Genomic DNA, 14323 nt, shown 5'->3' with positions numbered 1-14323 from the left:
TCTCGTTTTGACTTATCTCAGTCTTCATAAATGGACGACTCGGTTATTATCAAACAGAAATCTCTCCTTTTTCTTAATAATTGGAACTGTTAAAGGCAAAAGTTCATAGGGGTATAGCAACCTTGCCTTTCACAGTTCTATGCTTTTCTCCGTTTGGTCTGTTTGAAACAGACGTCTATCGTACTTTCCTCTTAGTTCTATTCATATTCCTGTGTGAAAGCAATTAGAAAAAGTCTCTCAGTATGTCAGGAAGGTAACTGTAGTTAACATTATGAGAAATAAAAAAACGTGAGGTGGTAGGAAAGAAAGAATGGAAAAGAAAGAAAGCGAGAGAGAGAGAGAGAGAGAGAGAGAGAGAGAGAGAGAGAGAGAATAGCAAGCATACAAGCATACAAGCAGCGTCTTTAGAAAATACAAAGAGCACAATAAATCGTGTTTGAAGAAATTAAATATAGATTTGCACATAAAGGGCGAGAGTACTTGTGACACGATTTGACCGTAGTTAGGTTGCTAGCATTCACTGCCTTTTCACAAAATCTCTTTTTTATTTAGATAAATTAGAAGACCAAAGAAATGATTATAAACTTTAAAATTAAGTCGCATTTAATGCAAATAAAGCTGATTCCCAGTTAACTGCAATTTCATTGCGTCATGTGTATTAATTTAACTATTTATATTTGAGCCTTTTAGATTTTTGGATTATAAGGTAGTGCTAAACACAAGAGTAACATACTCACATTGCCTTGCAGTTGACCCTTTAGTGGTGACCAAGGAAAATGAATGATCTGAAAAAAATGAATAAATAAATAAACAGAGTGTCAAAAAGTTAAGATATTTGCATTTCAGTATTTTTCGCTGTCGAAAAGTTTCAATAATGCCAATAAACACAACTAAATGAGAAATATTTCAATTTAAGCAATATGCAATTTAAGCTATAAGAATTTAGGGCCTAAATTCTCATAGCTTAAATATCGGACAAACTCTGACTACTGTGCTTGTTCGAGAGTTATATATGAACATTGTTCAGTTTTTACAATCTGTCTCTAATCAGGCGGTTGGTAATGTGATGTTTCAATCTGTGTGATCAAGTAACAAAATTCGCTTTTCTGTTTTCTAAATCAGAAATATCAATAGCCCCTTTTCCGGCATCAAAGGAAGTCCGGGTATTTTGCCGAAGCGACGTACTGTATATATTCGATTAGCCGATGTATGAATACAGATTTTTTATCGTCATGAAAGAGAGCATACAAGACGAGTTCAGTTCGACAAACTGCTTACTCAACATGAACCCTCTAGATTGATAAAACTATGTACATTTTTACTCACTTCCAGGAAAGAAAGTTCTCTGTCTCGTGACAGCAACAGCGTCTAGTCAGCGAACGAAATGCCACATGCAACGCCACGTGTTTTATTATACCAGTGAGAAAAAAGATGTTTTGCGTGAAATTGGGTGCAAATATTGTTTCTCTCCATTTTTTTGTTTCTTTTTCAATTGTTTTAGACCATGTTCGTTAACTGGCAGTCGGCGTGAATTATACCGTGTATTATAAGCACAGCACAGAGTCAGGCGCACAAGGTCAGATATCCGCTGAGTTATCCGCCTTGCCAAGACTTTGGATTTAATCTTCGTACACAGGTCGACTTCATATCCTCAGCTACACGATACGTCTACTTATGCAACCGCAGAGACAAAAATATATCAAACAGACATTCCGAACCTTGTGAGAATGATACTTCAGCTTGTCATTCACAGAGTACGTCGGACCTCTCAAACAGATATAAAACACTTAACTTCAAACCAAAGCTGACTTACAAACAATTTGAATGATCATACATGTAACTAGTCCAATAGTCTCAGCTGCATTTATTCAGACCCCGATAAAAAGCGAGACTGTTTTCCACAAAAAAAAAAAAAAAAAAAAAAAAAAAAAAAAAAAAAAAAAAAGAATCAAGCCAAACAATTTGAAACAAGTAGCGAAGGTTTTTTTTAATGCTTAATAATGTTCACAACCGTGAATTCGAGACAAAAATAAATCTAAACCATTAACCCTAGAATATTTTACCTTTTGCTTTTTTTCACAGTATATTTTCATCTTAAAACCTAGACTATTATCTTCAGACTTAAAAAATGATCAACACTTCCTGTAACAAAGTAGCATAGGGTATTTTACGCACTGGAGATTGCCTTACCTTGACCTTCACATTTTCTGACACGCTTTTCGAGTAATTTGTTCTGAAAAATACACACCTGATGACGTTAAATAGTATATGTCACATCCCACGTACATACAGTAGTGCTGTCATATTTGTAACAGTGGGACGAATTCCACATCCGGGCACTAAGATCACGAACTCTTGATTACAAGAGAAATTGACGACATGAATATTTCATAATGCTTCTGATAATATTACTCCCTAATACCACTGTTGAATCGCCCAATGTTCTTTTAGCGTATATCGTTTCATCCTAATTGTTATCCACATGCAGAAAAAGCATGCTCTGGCAGTCTGGCAGTCTGGCTCTCTGTTATCCACCTTGCCCGCCGTTACTTCATAGATACAGTTATTATATTATAGGTGTATCTTTCATATATTTTTGGGTGAACTACACACACTGGACAATAGAAGTGTCACCCCTACTGAACAGATACTTTGGGGGAGATAAATGACTGTGGAATGGTATGCTCCTGGTATCATTTTATTAACATCAAATTTCACAAAAGAAACGGTTCTGACTGAACAATTCAACTGTATCGATATTCTTACATTTCTTATATTCCACCTCTTCAAGTCGATAACTTTGATTATTCTGATTCAGGGGGTGACACTTCTATTGTCCATTGTGTGTAGGGTGGATTTACACAGGTCAAGTAAAGACTAAAAGAAATGACGTTCTCTAGGCCTTCGTACGAAGTAACCGTGGCAACAATCATCAAGTCGGAGGGAACACAGCATTCGGTCTATGGGATTACGTTTGAACTCCATACGTCCATGACAAGGGCGTGACTTACTTGGGGTAGCGGCAATCAAAACTGATGAGTTTGCCGGCTAGATCGAACCATCTGGTGTGAACGCGTCCACCGTGACCTTATTGGGCTTTAATATCTCCGTGTTATCATCCCCTGTCTTGTCAATGATGTATATTTTAATTAAAATGTATATCTACCTATAGAAATAAGGATAAAGATAATTTTGCTGATGGTCTAACTAAGCCTTGAGGACCCAAATAAACCCTATATATACTTAATGACAAAATAAATTACCCTACCTACCCGTCCTTAAGTAAATATTATTGCAAAACTGTCTTTTCCTGCCATAGATTGATCATCCTTAATAGCCATATGATTTTTAGGTCAAATATTTTCTTCTCTTGTTGCTACTGGAAACTCCTGCAAATAGCGACTTTGTTTGTAAAAAACAAATTCCATACTCGTTGGATTTTTGACACCAACACCGAGACGTATGATGCAGAATTCATTTGTCCGACCAGTTTGGAAATGTTTAACAGATTCAAACTTTCGAGAGTTTTTTAAATCAAAACACACCTTTCTTGACAACGAAGTTCAGCTGTAGCCTTTTTTGTCACAGTTAACTAACAGCAAAGAGAACAGAAGAAAAGGCTTAAAGAAATCTGGGTCCATTAAACACAAACTAAGTCACAAGCGAGTTGCTATGACGGTCCCATTGACGATAAAAAGGCAATTTCTTGGTATCAAAATCTTTTGATTGTTTGTTAAATATGTAAATTTTCTCGATTGAATGTTTGATCCACGTACACCAAAATAAATTATCACTTACAGAGGCAAGAAATTTAAATCAAGTTCTAACGTCCCAGACAATATTTATGAAGTGATGCAGAACAATTTTATGCATTAGCGGAATAAATTAGCACTACCATTAGAAATTTGGACAATTAATGTTCTGAGAGAAAAAGTGAAGCAGAAAAGGGGACACTTCTGGGAGAATACCGTAAAGGGAATAATTCGTGCTAATATATATCTGGGGGGGGGGGGGGGGGGACCTCTAACAGCATTGCCAAACTCAAAGTTACAGTATTCTTACATGTGTCTAAATACGTTTATAAAGACAAATTATATGTCCACCATAACCACCAATAAAAAGCCTGAGCAAAGCAAAATCTTCACTTGCGTTTTTTTTTTAAATAATGAAACATACAGAAAGTGTGGTTGTGCTTTGGGACCTGCATGGATATTGAAAAAAAAAAGAGAACAGGTGTCAATCGTCACCATTGGATAAGAAAGAGGGTTATAATTCTGTGGCACAAAATGACATTGTTGCCTTTAACAACACTCATTCACTGTCAAAACGTATCAACACGAATTCCCTTTAAATGCACTAAATACCCAAGACGCTGTGTTTTATGTAAACATCTTAAGGTTACTTTGGGTCCTGAGGCAGGTCATTGACTCTAGATCGTTCTATTCACGAATCACATAGTAACAGGAAGTTTGTTTGTAAATTATGATTTGATATGGAGAGAGAGAGAGAGAGAGAGAGAGAGAGATTGCGATAGATGCGCTGTTGAGAAGCATACAATCATTGAGATTACCACTATTTTAAAACGAAAATACAGCTACCCTGCCAATAAGTTGCGCTGGGCATTCGACCTACATATCAGTTACTGGTCGATTTTACAACAACGAACTTTTGCGAATCGTATTGCGTTTCTTCTGTCTTCATTATGTGACAGTGCATCATCTGCATGTATTTATAGTTCGCCAGAGAGAGAGAGAGAGAGAGAGAGAGAGAGAGAGAGAGATAGAGAGATGGGGGTAGAGAGGGAGGGAGAGAGAGGGACAGGAGTTACATTAAACGCCCTGTAAAACGAGGCCTGGAGTAGCCAAAATGCTGAGTATAAGAAAAATGAGGCATAATGAATGGAGTGGTCATTTAAGACTTTTATTATGTTGTAAAAAGCTGCTGAATTGCATCAGTTGAGCTTTAGTCACTACATATTTTACCGGTGCATTTATGCAGATAACTCAACCAGCTGAAACGTAAATTTTCTAGAAAGCTGTCATTTCTTTGAAATAATTAGATAATCGTCTAGGTCAGTTGTCGGGTGCGGCTGATGTGCATTGTGCCATCTGGTGACCTCTAGTGTAACATATGCTTTGTCACAATTACTACAGTGAATAACAATAAAAACGGACGTTTACCAAAACTAGGATTTCTGCAAGCCGCGTCGACATTTGATATTTTTTATTGTATTCGATTATATTTTACAGGATTAATTTTTCATTACAGGTATATGTAGCATGGGTTTACATATGTTACTTTGACATTTATGACATTTGATTGGAATAATTATTAACTCGTTTATATCTCTTTTGCACGGAAAAGAAAATATTGAGGAATTTCCAGCTGTTGCAGGGCTACTATAATTTACAACCTGAAAAAGCTGAGTTTAAATATCACTGAAAACAATAACAGAAAAATCAGTTATCACGCTATGAGACCAACGCCAAGGTGGCAAACTTTTGAGTCCAGGGACACTTAAAACACAGCGCTGGATAAAAAAAGTTACGAGGAAGGTCAGTACTATGTAAATACAGCAATATCAAAAGCTTAAGTCCGAGACAGCGGTGATTACGGGCGCAAACTGAGTTCGCCCTGGAGATTATCAAAACCTTTTAATCGTAAACCAAGCATAAAGAGAAGGCAAGTAATTAATATAGCGCGCGTCAGTGTGTTTTCTTTTGTAATTTGGTGTATGTATTCTGTATACTGACGCGAGAAAGATAAAAACCAAGTTTTGGTTTTGATAAGAGAGAGAAGTTAGCGACACGAAAAGGTCTATATTTAGCTATGGAGATTTTACCAATAACAGTACACTTTGACGCGTGAAATCAAACGTTGACTGCTCCATGGGAGTTCACTCTACACATCAACTACATCATTTCAGAAATGTTTCAAGACCATGTTCTCAAGACATGATAGTTACAGAAAGTCAGAAAAAGTAAAGTAGTAGTTAAAGTTAATACAGCCAACTAATATAATAGCCCTGACAAGTGCATCTTGCGAAATAACCGCGACTCAGACGCTATTGACAAAAATTTAAAAGCGATAGCCGAAATTAATTGCCCAAAGTTATCGCTCTTTCTTCGCAGCGAACTGATAAATTGTGATGCACAATTAACGAAACACTGGGTAAACACTAATCAAAATAGTCTTTTATACTGTGTAATGTACCAAGACCAGAAAAACGCTACCCTGATTTTTTTTTCATTTTGAATTTGGAAATAGGGTCTATTTCTCTCAGAGAGAAAATGGAGCTGCCGGTAAGTAATGAGGTAAAAGTTGATCTAAGACTGATTGTGAGAAAAAAGATTTTTGATTCTGCCTGTTTCATAAGTAATGGATTTTGTATCCAACACTAGAAATTGAATGATGTGTTGAACCGATTAGTTATTTTAGTTGACTATGAAATACAGTTACTACATGTTTATCCAAAATATTGCCATTTATTATTGTCTTTTTATAAAAAACAGAAGCTACCCTGGTGGTCCTACATTATTTTTAACCCTTTTCACTGAAGGATGAGACACACGGGAACATTTGTAGTGAACGGTGATACCACCAAACCCAGCGACAAATATCGTCAACGCCACGAATACAGCGACTCCTACTTGTTTGAAGACTCTTCTACCATAGACACACTGGAACTACCGCAAGAGGGAGTCATGACCAAGAAAACACTTTACCGGTAAAGTTGTTAAAAGCAAAGCCAATACTTAAGCCAATACTTAAGCAGTTCACTGGATTTTAGTGGAGAAATCTTTGATAGTTTGCAAAGAAGTCAATCGTATCAAGTAGCAAATATGCTCTCTCTTAAAAAGTAAAATAGGCTAATTTATACTACTATACTGTCAAAAGCAAGGCATAAGAGAAAAGCAGCCACATCTACTTTAATAAAACGACCTTTTGGGCTGCCATTTTTTATGCAGTTAAATAAAAAAAGAGTTTAAATTCTCTCCAGGTCCACCATGACCAAGATGTTGTGCGGGTTGTACGCACTTATCATAGTGTGCTTGGCTGTTGTATTCCCAGTCACCGAGGCCTTGACACAGATAGAGAGGAACTTCAAGTATTATGTACAGGTGAGTACTTCATATGTCACAGATTACTATATTTTGGTATACAGATATGAGAGAGAGAGAGAGTAAGAGAGGGGTGGAGAGGTGAAGAGAGAAGGAGAGTGCGAGGGCCAGTGAGTGATAAATGCACAGTTCACAGTTCGGATGGGAAGTCTATTTACAAACGTTAATTAATGATGTCAAGTTAATGGTGAGCAAAATTATTAACAAGTGTCCCCAGAATTCAGCTTAATCGTGGTATTCTTGTTTTGCATTGTTTTTTAAATATGTTTATTTTCTTATTAACCACCCCATCTTATATTATCCTGTTATTACCACACACGTACTACAGCAATTTCTCGTTCTACCACACCAGATATTCCAGCTGTACATCTTCCTGGTCTCCCTGGTGTTCCTGCTGTACGTTCACATGTTTCTCCTCCGCCAAGGAGAGGGAGACAACTTCAACAATAACATCACGCTGTCTTCTCCCTACGTGGTCTCCGTACGCGACATCAGCCAGCCACAGCAGACGACAGCCGGCGGGGGGCGGGACGAGAGCAGTAACGTCACGGAGGAGGAGTCCCCGACGTCCTCCAGTCCCGTGAACAACCTGAGGGATGGCGTCTTGGAGACGGAGATGCTGGGGGACGTGCCGTTTACAACACATAGCGGAACGGCTGTCAATTTCTACCTGCGTCTAGGATCTATAGGTAATTCAATTAATAAAAACTAGTTCGACTGGTAAATCCTATTGAACCATACTGAGGCGGGCATTTTTCTTTGTGACTTTGCAATGAAGTATCTAATAGTGTTTCTAGTATTTTAAGGTGTAAATCAGTGCATGTATATGATAATGGTGGGTAAATGCATGCAAATTGTTAACAGTATTTTGTAATGTTATATTTTTCTATTCTCCCCAGTGTTTGGGATAGGAAGCATGATCCACAATGGTTTCCGCATTGCCCAGTACTTCCAGTTTGACCGCGTGTTGCAGTGCGAGAGCGCCCTCTATATCGTTGTCAACGCACTCCACCTTTTCTTCACGTTCTTTCAGACATTCTTCATATTCAAAAACCACTCGGTAAGATAGATTTTGTCGATATCTAACATCTTTTGGTTTAATTTCATGCCACAAAAAAGACAATTAAGAGCTAAATTATAAGGAATGCAACAATGGTACTATGAAACTAGATTTATTAACCATTGCTCTATGTTTAAGGTTATTAATAGTTTAGATAATACCCTCTATCAATTTTGCCATTTTAGCTTGTGATAAAAAAGCACAAAGCCTTTGTTCGGTTTGGTCTGATTCACGTGGTGGCAAGCAACGTGAGCGTCTGGATCTCGGCCCTTGTGTACGAAATTGCCCAGGAGTACAGGTATGAAACCTACACCCAGCAGACGACCGGGAAGCTCCAAGGTACCGGAAGTACCATGTTCGGTGAGTTGTCAAAAAAAAAAAAAAAAAAAAAAAAAAAAAAAAAAAAAAAAAAAGATGCCATTGTGCAAGTTTATCGAAACGAATTTGCCTGGCTATAAAAGCTGAAGACATTATTTAAAATATAGTTATTTGTACTCAGAGATAAAATACTTTGGGGCTAATTTGACTTTGTTGGCTCTATATATTCTTTTGCTAGTTTTCGGTTACTACATAAAGTAACAAGTTCAAATATTGTTTGTTATCCGGCGACACCAGCCTAACATGTTTTAAGTCTCATGTCTAACAAGCATTTTGTGTGTTCACTTTGACAGCTGTGGAAAACACATCTTTGCCGATGACAACTGCATCAGATGGCAATTGCTACACGGAGAGAACGCTGGCAGACCTGGCGGCACCGTACCTATACCCATGCACAATGCAGTACAGTTTCATTGCCGCTGCCATCGTGTACAAAATATACCAAGCGGTTGGAAGATCGCCAAAGCTGAATTCTCGCGGTATCTCGCCTGATCTCGCCGATGACGCCGATGGAACATCTTGCCACAAGTCAAACCGGGGACTTTTCTTTGGAATACTAGTTGGTGTGGGGACAATTATTGCTATAAGCATGTTTTTTGTTTTCTATGAGAAACTTTCGGATAAATCTGTCTCGATATATATTTTCTACATCAGCGAGTTGTCACTTCTGTTCATCACAGGCGTCGTTCTAATTTGCGCACATTACAGAACGCGCGTGTTGCTGTTTATTGAGTTAGAGGATGATAATTTTGATGGCGTGCTTCTGACATTTGCGTTGTGCGGAGTATATGTGTACCACATGTTCATAATAATTGCCTGCATACAAAGTTTAACAAGCTTCGACATGTTTATACTTCTTTCGTTGTGTACATCAGTGCTTGAGTTTGTGCAGTCTTCGTGTCAGACACTATTTCTACTGGACGGAATGCGAAGACGGTCTGACAACGATGATCACGTGATCAGAAAACCAGGACGAGCTCTTGTCACGTTTCTTCTCGTCTGCAACTTTGCCATGTGGTCTGTGAATACTTTTGCCGTGGAGAGGGTCCAGGACGTCAACAAATTGTACGTCGAGTTTTATTCCTATCTCCCTTGGAACATCATGGCTACCCTCACTGTTCCCATGGTGATCTTTTTTCGGTTCCTTTCTACCGTCTGCCTGTCGGATATTTGGCATCGCGCTTACACCAAGGATAAAAATTCGTAACTTTGGGATTGTAGCCTATTTGTGTTAGAAAGAAAATTTTATTTTGATGTAGTTGAACGTTTTAATATCAGTAGATTCTGAGGGGGGGTATTTTATTGTAAAGAAACCTATTATCTTGTAAATTAGAAACTTTGCAGTGGGCGTCTCAAACAGTTGACAGATACGTATACGTGACTTGGACTCATTTTATTGGTGGATGTTAGATTACATATTTGTAAAACGGAAAAAAAATAGTTCTACCGACTCCGAAGGGACTCGAACCCTCAATCTTCTGATCCGAAGTCAGACGCCTTATCCATTAGGCCACGGAGCCGACAATTTCACTGAAAATTGTTTTGCGAAATCCAGATTGATGCTTCAAACGTATAAAATGTAACGTGGAAAATATATATATATAGTAGTAGCAGGTAGTAGCAGAAACATTGTTTTGTTTATATGAGTGAGAAATCTTGTTAATTTGTTTATCTAATCATAAAACATCTAATACAAAATCATCATCAAAAGGACGAAATAAATAAGAAATGGTTATATGTCTTATTATCAAATTTGAAGATGCATTTATTTTTTAGTAATAAAAGCGGAAAAACGGCACAAAAGTATGTTACCTTCCATTTATTAGCTAGCATAATACGGTGTGTGTGTGTGTGTGTGTGTGTGTGTGTGTGTGTGTGTTTGGGCAGATCCAGAATATTTTTTCTTACAGTTTTCATAATTGCGACAGATTTTATATACGGATAAATGTACATGTAACAATAAACTTTACATTCATAGTTGATATTAAAGACACGTTAATACATAAAATGGTTGAAAATCAAACATAGAAGTCTATTAATGAATTTTAGTGTCAACTATTCGAAAAACTAGAAAACAGTTAGTTATTCCACAAATTTTCGAAAAATAACATCACACCATAGGAACCACCAATTATGTACAAATGTTCAAAGTCGTGCAGGAAATTTATAAAAGAGTGGAGAAACAAAACAGTACAACATATGTCACAGCCTATAGTTAAAACACGCGCAGAGATTAATTAAATTATTTCATCAAACCAATTTGTAGTTAAGACACTGAGTTGAAATTGTGGGAGATTCAGATTGAGAGGTAGAGAATTAAAGGACTGAGAAAAAAATCAGATTCCTGTTGTTATATTCAATCTCCTTTACCTCAGTGAGAAGCAATTTAAATGTAGAACTTGGATACAAAATATCACCGGTTCGTTCTATGTACAGACAGCGAAGGTTAAGAATGCAAGTTTATATTAAAAAGGCTTAAAACCCTTCAACTGTGACTAAAATCTACTAGCGTGGAAAGTCTTCATTCTGATGCTTCAGGTTCAGTTTGACTATATGGTGTGATTCGTTTTTTCTTTGATTTGTACACCCGGATAGCAACCAGTACACCTGTAACCAACAAACCAACGCCACAGCCACCAAGGACACTACCCCAAATTACTCCAGTATGACCTGCAAAAATAAAATATATCTAATCACATGAGGAACACCTATGAGTCATGATATATATATATATATATATATATATATATATATATATATCGGATATTTGTACAGTCATCGGAAAGTTTCACTGTCATAACGAGAAGTCTTAGTTCCCGACATACACTTCACGAGATAAAAGGGATGAACTTCATATCGGGCAAGTCTTTATTTGACTAAATTTCGAGGTAGTATCTTTCGAGATAATATTTTCTTTGTTCTTTGTTCTTCCAAGTTTCAATATACTACCTCGAAATTTCGCTTCCTCGACATTTCGAGATAAACTTTTTTGTCCAAATTTCAAGATACAGTAGGATTTTACCTTGAAATTTGGACAAAAAATTTCTATCTCGAAATTTCGAGATACTACCTCGAAATTTTGAGATAATAATATTTTTGTCCAAATTTCAAAATACTTCCTCGAAATTTCGAGATAAAAATTTTTAACATGAAACCAGTCGGCTTCCGTACTTTTTATATCAATTTTTGAAGTTTGTGCACATGATTTATATTCTGGGAAAAAGGTCACAAAATCTGTCAATTTCAAGGTTTTGATCCCTCCATATTTTGCAAAGTAGACCAAAAATCATGTTTTGCTTTTAATCACACCAGCCAAAAATTTGAATTTGAATTGTTCGGAAGCAAGGTCTATCACTGGACAAAATATTGAGGAAATCTACTTTCGAACAGGGTTACCCCATGAATGTGTTTTATAGACATCTATTCCTTTGAAATGGATCGAATGTACTGGACTGGAACTTTCTGTATTGGTACCCTCTGCACTGGTACTATCTGTACCCTCTAAACTGGTACCTTCTGTTCCCTCTGTACTGGTACCCTCTTGAGATTCTGGAAATGATGAGGTACTGGTCGATATGGGCGACATTGAAGACGATCTCTTAGGACAGAGAGGAGTTGCTGAAACAAGATACAAACTTCGCATCAAAAACCAACATTTATAATTTTGTACGAAAAAGTATTTGCCTTTATTTTACTTAATTCCCATATTCATTATAAGACTGATGTAAGCAGATGCTGACCACCAACAGTCAATGAGTGTCAACCTCTGCTCACATCAGTCTGATGAAGGCTACTACGTCCAGGTTGGCCGTAAGCTAACGGTATGAAAAATTTTCGGCTTGTGTTTGATAATTTTCATTTTTGATCCAACTACCTAGCCAATGAATTTTTGGCCATTTACTTTTGATACCTTTTCTTATTATTTTTTCACCAATCGACTTCAGACCTATGTCTTCAAGGTCTTCAAAACTGTCCACCATGCACATGTGGATGCTGTCTGGATCGCTTGCCATTGACACCAGTTCGGTCTTACTTATTGAGTTGCCGATTCCGAGAACGAAAATTTCGATGCGCTTGTCCCTCTTTTGATTTTTTGGCGAACTTGTTACAGACGGATTGGGTGAAGCTCCGGCCGTTATGACGACGGCAATTTTCCGAGCGTTTGTTCTCGCTCCATATGATGAGTGGTTTAAGTATTTCCTCATCAACCATGAAGGTGAATGGCTATTTGTTAATGACTTGCTCATTGAAATATTGTTTATAAAGTGAACTACGTCGGTTTTCACTTTGCCATTGTTTAAAATAAGATGATCTTCTACACCCTTATCAAAAAGGATAATGCCGATTCGGACATCGCCTGGACTGATACCGATTGACGTGCTGTTCACCACGTCTATCATGAACTGTTTAACTGTTCCTGAACCATTAACCATGTTACCAGATACATCCACAAGAAAAACAATGTCCACCACTATTAAAACATAAAACGAAAACTTGATTTAAACAGTATGTTCAATGCTGAAATTTATGTACGATTTTAATGTTATAGAATAAAATGAATTAAACGTTATCTAAGAATGCGTTTAAGTTGCAATAAAATGTCACTACTGTATAGGCTCACAGTTTATCATTAACTAATGCCCACTTTTTTTTTTTTGGAATACAATACTGAAATACATGTATGGACTGTTTGAATATAATATTAGAAACCCATTATGCTTCTCACATTGTGATTAACCAAACTTATCCACTCGCCTTGCCCTTATATTAATTTTCAGTACTTACTACTTGCAAAAAAAAAAAAAAAAAAAAATAATAATAATAATAATAATAATAAATAAATAAATAAATAATAAAAATAATTTGTCTTACTTTTTGCCAAGGAGCTTTGCAATGCGCATAATAAGAACAGAATTCGTAATGTCCCTGTATCCATGTTGTTTTCTCTGCTATGTGACATACACAAGTAGCGCTGTCAACAGCGGTAAACGTCTGGTAGGCCTACTAGATTTTTTCATTTCATCTTCATTCGGTGTAATTTTTTCATCAACAGTATCTTAAAATATCTATCCAAAAAGCCCATGTCGTCACCCTATGTTTGTCCAAGAATTGGTTTATGCACAAACTTCCTGCTTTGATTAAAAGCTATAGCAAACACCATACGATAAGTTATGTGCATACATTTAAAGTATTTATAGCAACGCTCAAAATTAATTCTCGAACGCAAGATAATAAGCAACGGACGCTTAAAAGAATATAAACATTGCTTTGATGAATTGTTTTACAAACGGTACCATAAATTACTATTTCGTAGTAAGATCAATCGAGATAACCTAAATGAGGCTATCGGCAATACGTGTCGTCATACGAGACTAGAAAATGCGCGACAGTCCTCGTGAGGTGGTGTTAATTTTTCAGCATACGGGGATGTCTCCTTATATTGCAAAAGTGACATGCAGAATGAAATGAATCCGTACTAATGTGCAATGGAATTTTATTCTACCAAGAAGCTTTACAACTTCTTGATTCTACAGAACGTAAGAGTAAGCAACCAGAAAAATATCCGTTTCCGCACTTCCTACTGTAGTACGACTTGCTGATCCCACTTTCCTGCAAATCCCGCGAAATCTCGCTAGACTTTTCGTTAAGTCGTGAGACGGAGCTATCCCCAACTATTTCCATTTTCCATGCCGATTTATAGGATTCCTTTTCATATCATAAAAATGAATTTGTAATACAGTTTATATACATTGTACATAACCCT

General features: G+C 36.9%; 2 protein-coding genes and 1 non-coding gene across 4 annotated transcripts in view; 1 reads left to right on the top strand and 2 right to left on the bottom strand.

The window, feature by feature from the left end:
* The window catches only part of LOC106161725 (protein SLC31A2), a 96884-nt gene that overhangs the window by 47754 nt on the left and 34807 nt on the right, over window positions 1-14323 (bottom strand). The window lies entirely within an intron of this gene.
* Window positions 6112-10359, top strand: LOC106180322 (proton channel OtopLc). Of its 2 annotated transcripts, none has more exons than XM_087007490.1 (7): window positions 6112-6302; window positions 6560-6727; window positions 7001-7121; window positions 7474-7810; window positions 8021-8181; window positions 8367-8541; window positions 8853-10359. In XM_087007490.1, exons 2-7 carry the CDS (start codon window positions 6561-6563, stop codon window positions 9764-9766), a joined length of 1875 nt encoding a protein of 624 aa, XP_086863616.1. In that variant the 5' UTR covers window positions 6112-6302; window position 6560; the 3' UTR covers window positions 9767-10359. The 2 variants fall into 2 exon arrangements, with proteins under 2 accessions (XP_086863616.1, XP_013419735.2); XM_013564281.2 differs by having other exon boundaries at window positions 6113-6302; window positions 6513-6727.
* Trnar-ucg (transfer RNA arginine (anticodon UCG)) lies at window positions 10007-10079 on the bottom strand. Its single transcript has one exon. It is a non-coding gene; the product is annotated as a tRNA-Arg (tRNA).

This window comes from Lingula anatina, chromosome 3, assembly GCF_051362555.1.
Source record: "Lingula anatina isolate TDL-2025a chromosome 3, LinAna3.0, whole genome shotgun sequence".
Classification (NCBI taxonomy): domain Eukaryota; kingdom Metazoa; phylum Brachiopoda; class Lingulata; order Lingulida; family Lingulidae; genus Lingula; species Lingula anatina.
This window is presented reverse-complemented; position numbering and strand designations above follow the sequence as displayed.

Bases quoted from the DNA above. Each gene is read 5' to 3' on its own strand.
- LOC106180322 (XM_087007490.1), top strand. From the start codon at position 6,561: ATGAGACACACGGGAACATTTGTAGTGAACGGTGATACCACCAAACCC. The intron at 7,122-7,473 runs GTGAGTACTTCA...CTACCACACCAG, and splicing joins ACTTCAAGTATTATGTACAG to ATATTCCAGCTGTACATCTT. The intron at 8,182-8,366 runs GTAAGATAGATT...TTGCCATTTTAG, and splicing joins TCATATTCAAAAACCACTCG to CTTGTGATAAAAAAGCACAA.